The 8,161-nt window shown below is 47.4% G+C and overlaps 4 protein-coding genes across 4 annotated transcripts in view; 3 read left to right on the top strand and 1 right to left on the bottom strand.

The window, feature by feature from the left end:
* Window positions 1–327: 327 nt before the first annotated feature.
* PADG_02274 (uncharacterized protein) lies at window positions 328–744 on the bottom strand (the record flags this gene model as incomplete). The annotated part of the gene is made up of 1 exon (XM_010759450.1): window positions 328–744. The coding sequence occupies one exon, from the start codon at window positions 742–744 to the stop codon at window positions 328–330; it is 417 nt and encodes a 138-aa protein (XP_010757752.1).
* A 748-nt stretch (window positions 745–1,492) lies between these two features.
* On the top strand, window positions 1,493–3,475 carry PADG_02273 (uncharacterized protein; the record flags this gene model as incomplete). The annotated part of the gene is made up of 7 exons (XM_010758991.1): window positions 1,493–1,665; window positions 1,929–1,989; window positions 2,111–2,344; window positions 2,538–2,622; window positions 2,696–3,062; window positions 3,126–3,187; window positions 3,318–3,475. The coding sequence occupies 7 exons, from the start codon at window positions 1,493–1,495 to the stop codon at window positions 3,473–3,475; spliced, it is 1,140 nt and encodes a 379-aa protein (XP_010757293.1).
* Window positions 3,476–4,978: 1,503 nt separating this feature from the next.
* Window positions 4,979–6,235, top strand: PADG_02272 (uncharacterized protein; the record flags this gene model as incomplete). The annotated part of the gene is made up of 2 exons (XM_010758990.1): window positions 4,979–5,099; window positions 6,111–6,235. 2 exons carry the CDS (start codon window positions 4,979–4,981, stop codon window positions 6,233–6,235), a joined length of 246 nt encoding a protein of 81 aa, XP_010757292.1.
* A 978-nt stretch (window positions 6,236–7,213) lies between these two features.
* The window catches only part of PADG_11405 (alcohol dehydrogenase 1), a gene marked incomplete at both ends in the record, with an annotated part of 1,559 nt that continues 611 nt past the window's right edge, over window positions 7,214–8,161 (top strand). Inside the window, one exon of the mRNA XM_010759652.1 lies at window positions 7,214–7,876. Within this exon, the coding sequence (XP_010757954.1) occupies window positions 7,214–7,876 (663 nt within the window). The remainder of the gene's footprint in view (window positions 7,877–8,161) is intronic.

Genomic DNA, 8,161 nt, shown 5'->3' with positions numbered 1-8,161 from the left:
GGGAGGAACGCATCAATTTGGTAGGTATGCTCCTGGCCAGGAAACTGGATCGAAGAAGACTGAGAAATTGCCCAATATCGGAATGGAAACTGCGGGCTAAAGGCTCATAGCATTGAACGGATGGTCCACATTGACACCACCCACAAGTGATGTGCGAGTGAAACTTCGCAGTGGAACATGTTAAGAACCACGAGAGCGGCTTCTTCGAATCGCTGTAGCCAGGATGTTGAGACAGAAAGGAAACTGTCTGATTTCATCATCTTGTGTAATGTCACTCTTGTTGCGTCAAACGAATTATTGCTTCCTTCAGGTCAATTTGACTCTAGATCACACAGCGATGGTGGTCACGGATGAGGCAGAAGCCTTGACGAACTGATATCTGGTCTGGTGTCGGAAGATATTCCATATTCGAGGTTCCACCCTTGAACTTCTTTGGATTGCTGGGATCAAGCCTTGATTATAAAAGATAAAAGCCAGCAGCAACATGAAGAGGTCGACATGGCAGTGGATCGGGCCCACAGACACGGCATGAAAAGTTGTGTCGAGTAAGAAATCTGCGACGCCAGCTAAGCGCTCGCTCAGTTGGTTCTCTTCTTTCTCCAAAACAGGATCATGCTCCGCGGCTATATCCAGGCCCATAAAATGACAGAAGGCACATAGAAAGGTGTCCTGTGACAGCTCGGAGCGGGAATATTTAAAAATATAGCGGGTGAGAAAAGAAGTAGAGAGACTACCTCGAGCCATGGTCGTTGATTTTGAGGGAAGAGTTAAAAAAAAGTCTTGACGCGAACGAGAGCGAGAAGAATATGGGCAGAAAACTATCCCGCGTTTAACAATGTAAGCATGAATCAATCTCATTCCCTGGTTAGCAGTATATACGCCCCACAGGTTTTCTCTTTTATATACGCCTGTGTAGCGGAATGACGGAACGGCAAATGGATTTTTGTGAGATGGGAAGATCGATTGATTATAAGATGTTCAGATAGTTAACTAGAGAGAAATCGCTCTTCTGTACGCTGCGCAGAATATAAACGGCGTGGAAGTATGCGCTAGACCCAGGGGAGAGCCAGCAGTCTCACACTCTCACTCCGCCATCTGGTTGACAGTATATATGATCTTCTGTCTTGAAGATTCTCTTTGGATATTTGACGGTTGCTTTTCGAATCTCACACATTCAAATCTGAGGGCTTTATGTCGAAAAGAGATGACGAGCAAATATTGAAGGATGAGGATTGGGTGTTTGAAAGCAGTGTCTGAGGGTGTGGGTCATTTATTACTCTCTGCTCGAGCTCTGTGTAGCAAATGTTTGAAGTCTTCTGTCGGCGGACAGTGTGCTGGGGGGTGATAAAATAAGTTCAAACAATGGATTGGCTGCTTGTAGTTATCCACTACTATGCTGGAATGGATGCGTTGTAACAAGTCTCATAGGTTTCATTTGCCATCCCTGCAGCCGTTGTCAAGCCACATAATCAAGTCCGCTTCCTTCACAGCTATGTTGGAGGTGTGTTGGATGATGGACGGGGGCAGGGCTGCTGCTGCTGCTGCTGCTTCTTCTGCTGCTGCTGCTGCTTCTTCTGCTGCTGCTGGCGATTTGCTGCTTGCCGCTGCCCGGGAGGAAGAGCCAGCTAAACGACACTTGCCTTTGCTAGCGCGTCAATTGGCTGCGTAGTTAACTAAGTAGTTAAGCGCCTGGCCAGATCCTGGGCGAACAAAAGCCGCGACCAGAGACTTTGCCCACTCCTGTATCTATGCCTCCGCGAGGGGGAATAATAATGACAAGCAGCACATGTGTATTAAACCTATGCTTAACAGCAATAAATGCCGAAACCGAGGGAGGCATGCCATAAAGCAATCTTGGTTCATCCATCCCATGAACTAGTTACAGAGAAGTCAAAGATCAGTGTCCCTCTGATATACCACGACTCCAGCATTGCAATCCCGGCTTACCCCCTGAAGCGCCATACCAGGGTCCTGATGAAGCCTGTTTTAGTGAGCCCCCACAACCATCTGGAAGCACTCATTGAGCGCAGGGAGCGGGATTGAGAAGGGGTTGGGGGTGAGGGCAGCATGAAGATCATTTGCGCATAAGCCATAGCTAGATTGGCGATAGGTGTATCCCTCTCAACGTGGGTGGGAACAACTAGTTCCTAGCTCCGCTGCGGGTTTGGATGCTCAAGGTTGGCCAAATGTCTCCAACAAAGAAACTGTATCAGAAGAGGCAAGTGGATGGGGGACATCTACTACGCAGCTAGTCGCAGCCGATGTCGTATCCTGGCCGACATTTTTGTGCATTGATGGGAAAGGATCGAATGCCAACCGCGGAAAACCCTACGTAACGGAACGAGTGTGAATCCCACAGGTGGACCAGGAGGGACCCTGGAGAATATAAACCCTTTAACTCAAACCCCTTTTAAACACTGTCGTGCTTTCGTTTGGCCGGTCTCGTTTATACACTGGGTACATTAGTGCTGGAAGCTGCTCCTTGACGGTGGATATTTCGATATAAAATCCTTTTTGATGCTCTCCTGCACTGTCAGGCTGGAACCCGTCAGCCTGACTATCCTCTTCAAGAAGTCCTCTTCACGTTGATCAATGGAAGACACCAACGGACAGATAATTCCCGTTAGCAGGAGCAGAAGCTGCTTTTTTTTTTTTGCTTCCTCAGAATGGCATTTTCGCTAACCCGCAAGGCTAGATTGGCATGATATTCCCCTCAAAACAAGTATTCTCAGAATGCTGGCCCAGCTGTCATCCAGGGTCTTCCTAGGTGAGAAAATACGTCGCAACCCATTTCCTACACTGTCGATTCGTTTATCGCTGCTAGGCCCTTCCGTCCAGTGGCTCGCGCTGAAGCGCCGGCTGGTAGCCAACTCCCTGCCATCGTGCTGTAAACTCCGACTGGAGATTGAGCAAGCAAGAGCTATCATAAACCCAGTCCTTGAAGAAAGACGCATGGCAAAATTAGCCGCAGTTCGTGCTGGGCTCGGAAACAGCCAGAACGATATATGGATGCGATGCAGTGGCTGGAGCAATCTTGCAGAGGCCGCGACTATGATCCTGTTGTAGCGCACGCCGCTATTCACACTACATCTGACATGCTCTCGCAAGTTCTCCTTGACCTATAGTGAACGTGAGGAGATTGTTCAGGAGCCTCGCAATGAGATTGTAACGGTTATTCAGTCACAGGGTTGGCAGCGAACTACGTTATACAAGCTAAAGCTGGTTAAGGACGCTCCCAAAAATTGCGGCAACCCCCCCTTTTTATCATCTCGTCCCCAAAGCATTAACTCAAATTAAATATAACGCCCTTAAAACAGGCTTAATGGGACGACTTGCAGAAGAAGACATCGAACTACCCGATAAAACAATCGTGCCTAAAGGGCTCGATGGTGATTTGTCGCCTGTAACAAATATGTGGGATTCAAACATCTATCCGAAAAGAACCCGATCACTTTTGACTGGTACCGGTTCTTGAAGCTCCGGCAAGACGCCTGGCCATGAGACGTCCGCACAGGCAGTGTCACCTTCCCCAGAAAGAACACTTGGGATTCCGAATGGATTCGGGAAACATGCCTGCCCGGGACGCTTCTTTGCAGCCAATGAGGTCAAGCATGCTCTGTGCCATATCCTGCTCAAGTATGATTTTCGGTTCGCTGAGGGTTATAAGCTGAGGATGTGGAGAAATGGGTTTTCGTTAAGCTCTGTTCCTATGGCAAAAGATCTTCATCAGAAGGCGGCAGGAGATACCTTCCTTTCTGATTCTTTTTTGGTTTTGATTTTGGCTTTTCCTTTTTGCCTTTTGCTTTTTAACTTTTGCTTTGGCTTTCTTTAGCTCTGGCTTTATTGGTTGATTTGGCTGGCAATGCATGCACGTGACTTATGGAAGTGGCCAGAGAAAGAATTAGTGCTTTTGTTCTGAGATAATCTTTTGCATCTCATTCATTTCTATTCTATTTTATTTCACTGTAATTTGAATATCTACTTTGAGAAGGGCAGCTGATAATTAATGCATGAGGTTGAACGATTAAAAAGACCGAATGAATCTGGCAACTAAACCCTCCGAGCAACGGCCGGAATGAAAGGCCCATGATTAGCCAGCTGCTAACCTGTAACAATCATCGTTGGCGACTAAATATTTTGATTTGAAATATTTTGAAATGTCGGATTGCATCCTAAGCTATTATGCAGTTGTCATATCAGAAATGGGGGTGGCAATAGCCAAAAAATATAAGAACTTCAAACCCTGTTTTATTAGTCGTTGAATTGTAACAAGTAGACTGACAAAACAACAAAAGCTTGGGGTATAGATAGAGATGGGGATGCTGTCGGCTTATGATTCGACTTCAGCCTTGCCAGAAAGTGTAATGTTTGAAATCGTGATGGGTTGAATATCCACCAAGAACTCACATCCGACGATAGCTTTTTTATTTTTAAAAATAAAAGAGAAGGAAAAAGAAAAAAAAAAAAAAAAAACACAGCTGATGATCGAACAGTCTCTGGAGTCACATTATCCCTTGAATGTGTGTGAGATTTTGTTATGGATCAGATGACCCCCTCTGGGATTGAAAAATGCCATGTTTGTAGTCTTAACAACTTCATCTCCCGAACCATGTAGTCGTCATCCATGGAAATTTTACTTCCTTGTGCACTTCAACGGATCTATTTACAAACAGGGTTAAGTTAAGAAATCAGAGTTTGCGGGGAGTTACATTCCAGAGATCATCAGCTTTTTCTTGTTAATTTTGTTAATTATTTTTTTTTTTATCTGGCGGCCTGAAGCTATTGAACACGTTGGGGGGGGTTGGAGTATTTAACTGCATGCAAGCAGGGTTGGGCGGGCCCTTCCAGTGCAGGTGTTGGTTCATATGCAAGTTGATAAGGCCTCACCGGTTTGAGCCATGTTTTCATATGGAAGAATGCCTATCGTCTTCGAGGACGGAAATATTGCGTATTTGAATATTCATGATACCCATTGGGAATGGATCAACAACGAGATGGCGGAAATTTCTCACTCTCACTGAGCGCAATTACCTATCAAACTGGAACTGGAACTGGAACTGGAACTGGAACTGGCAACAATCGAGTTGTTGATGACCAGTGTTGCTTCTTCTATTTTAATCACATCCTCCCTCTCCCCGGGGGTAGATTCCTAGGGTTTCCAAATTTCTTCAAGAACCTGATGCCTTGTGAATTCAAAGGACATTTTTCCAGATAGTTACATGACACTTGCTAGTTGAGTCGTGCAGACATCGTACTCCTGCACGATGTCGAACTATGGTTAGAATTGCGCGAGAAGGTCCACTCTTTTGTCATGTTGCTGGGATGGACCAATAAATAAATAAATAAACAAATAAAAATTAAAAATAATAACCTTCCAGATCGAGCTGTGGGGAAAGAATGGAGAGGTCCATGCTCGAAACTCTGCAGCGTGCCCTGATTGCAGGTTGGACCATGAACACGGCCAGCTGTCAGGTAAAACCCATTTAAAAACCAACAGCTATTCAAAAACTAAGCATAGTTCTCATATGACAATAAAACACCTTCTTCCACCATTGCTGTCATGCGCGGCCCAACCCTTTTGAACCAACGTTTTGGCAGCAAAGAAACACATATATATTCTCAATCACCAAGCTTCACCGGCTGCTTGGCTCCATGGATTCAGGAAATGGGAATTTTGTGTTTTTGCTGACCCAGGAAGACCAGATAGCCTGACGCACAAAGGCGAAAAAGGAATTAGCTGACCAAATTCTGATACAGCCGCTGCGTGCCATTTCCCCAACTTGTCAATAACGCGGGCAGTTTCTTGTCATTCTGCCTCACCTCAATATTACCCGCCCCGCCCCGCCCCGCCCCGCCCCCCCCCCTTCTCTCCTCCCCCCCGGAAATCCAGCGAAGGCGATTGTTTGGTAAACACCGCTGCCCCACCCGCTAGAAAGAAGCTAAATGGGAAGAACCCATGAAGGTTCGTCTGAGATATAGGACCTTGGTGGAAGAACTGAGATCGTCGAAACGTAGCGGGCCGAACCGCCCTTCCCGGCTCCTTTTTTAAAGTTTTTTTTTTTTTTTTTTTTTCTTTCTTTCTTTCTTTTCCAAATGTGTTCCATGCTTAGACGTTGTGAAGGTTCTCCACGTCCTTCAGGGCGCGCGAGAGACGAGAGTAGCTGCATGGCTGAGAGAAGAGGGAGACCGACGACGGCTGGTTGAAGGGAAGGACCTTGGGGTTAACTTCACGTAACAAGAGGGAAGATTGATGATAAACCCACCTATATTACCTAAGCTAAGCTAGTCCATTAGTTCGCAGGCCGTTTAGTTGGGGAAACCTCGGCCTTATCAGATCGCGCTAAACCCCATTTGGTAGGCGAGGGTTGCGGGCAATTTTTCCCTCGCCCCCCAACATGAGAGAGAGAGAAATCAGTTTGTCGAGGTGTCTGTATGTTATCTACAACAACAGGCTGCATTCTCCACCCGTCCGAAAAGCAATGCACTCCGCTGCGGACTGCCGAACTTCCCGTCGTACGATAAAAGCCCGAGTCGAGGAATCAAGATTTCAGCTCTTCCCAAGTGGGCCCGTCTCGCCCCCCTGATGTAATACATCGGAGCCAACTGACCAACTAGTCTCAGCCACGCCCTTTCGGTTAGCATGGAATGATGCCATGATCTAGAGGGATGTCCAGTTAGAGTTTGCCGAATATGGGGTTCGGCCATTGGAAACATCCCCACATTGTTTTTCTGTCCATGGAATATGGCATGGATGTCCTTCCTGAGAATCGTTCGTGGGGTTTTTTGATGATAACCCAGGCGGGGATGGCTTATGGGTACGTTTGGAAGCCTGCCAATCATCATCGATTAATGTCGGTTCGGAGCTTGCAATTTTATGCTTCCCTTGCCAGCCGCAGCCACTACAACAGGTCGCAGTGGTCTGACGCACCAAGGGATGCTGGAAGGAAGGAGGGGGTTCCGCGTCTCAATTATAGAGAGCAATCATCAAATTGCTGCGATATAAAAAGGCCATCTATGTTCCCTGATATCAAATCCCTGTTTACCCATATCCATATACCTCCTGATCCACTCCATCCCGGTCAATACATACATACATATATATCTCTCTATATGCATCTATATATATGTTTATATACATAGCGCCACCTCTCCCTTAGCAAAACAACAAACCACCCAATCATTTCATCCAACGTCAAAACCCAAGTAATCAGAAATGGCACCTCAAATCCCCATTCCCGAAAAGCAATGGGCCCAAGTGGCTGACAAAGTCGGCGGGCCGGTGCAATATCGACAAATCGCCGTCCCAAAGCCGGGCGCCGATGAAGTCCTCGTAAACATAAAATACTCGGGCGTCTGCCACACCGACCTTCACGCGATGAAGGGTGACTGGCCCCTGGATGTGAAAATGCCCCTGGTGGGTGGACACGAAGGGGCTGGTGTCGTCGTCGCCCGCGGACAGCTGGTCACCGACGTCGAAATCGGTGACCATGTCGGCATCAAATGGATCAACGGGTCATGTCTGTCGTGCGACTTCTGCGAGAGTGCAAACGAGCCCCTGTGCCAGAAGGCGATCCTTTCGGGTTACACGGTGGACGGGACGTTCCAGCAGTACTGTATTGGGAAGGCGGCACATGTCACTCCCATTCCAAAGAACGTGCCGCTGGATCAGATAGCGCCCATTCTCTGTGCCGGAGTGACTGTTTATAAAGCGCTGAAGGAAAGCAAAGCAGCTCCCGGCCAGGCGGTGGCGATTGTCGGGGCCGGGGGTGGGCTGGGATCGCTGGCACAGCAGTACGCTAAGGCAATGGGGTTGCAGATTATTGCCGTTGATGCGGGTAATGAGAAGAGAGAGCTGTGTATGAAGATGGGTGCGAAGGTGGGTTCTCCTCGTTTTTCCCCTTTGTTATTATGATGTGGCATCATCGTGCCGCGCTTTCCCCCCCCCCCCCCCTGTGCACTGCTGTCATGTTTTCATTATTTCTTATTGTATATAGGGTGCTCTATTCGGAGACTTTATTATCTATTTATACACTGCATCAAGTGCCCGGGAACAACTGGCTACTATCCTTTGTCTACTCTTGGCTTGATATTACGGTTGTAGGAGAGGGGGGAACCAGCAGCTGTCAGGTGTAGGAGATGAAGACCTAATTTGGCATAAGGG

Source organism: Paracoccidioides brasiliensis, assembly GCF_000150735.1.
Source record: "Paracoccidioides brasiliensis Pb18 unplaced genomic scaffold supercont2.2, whole genome shotgun sequence".
NCBI classification, from domain to species: Eukaryota; Fungi; Ascomycota; class Eurotiomycetes; order Onygenales; family Ajellomycetaceae; genus Paracoccidioides; species Paracoccidioides brasiliensis.
This window is presented reverse-complemented; position numbering and strand designations above follow the sequence as displayed.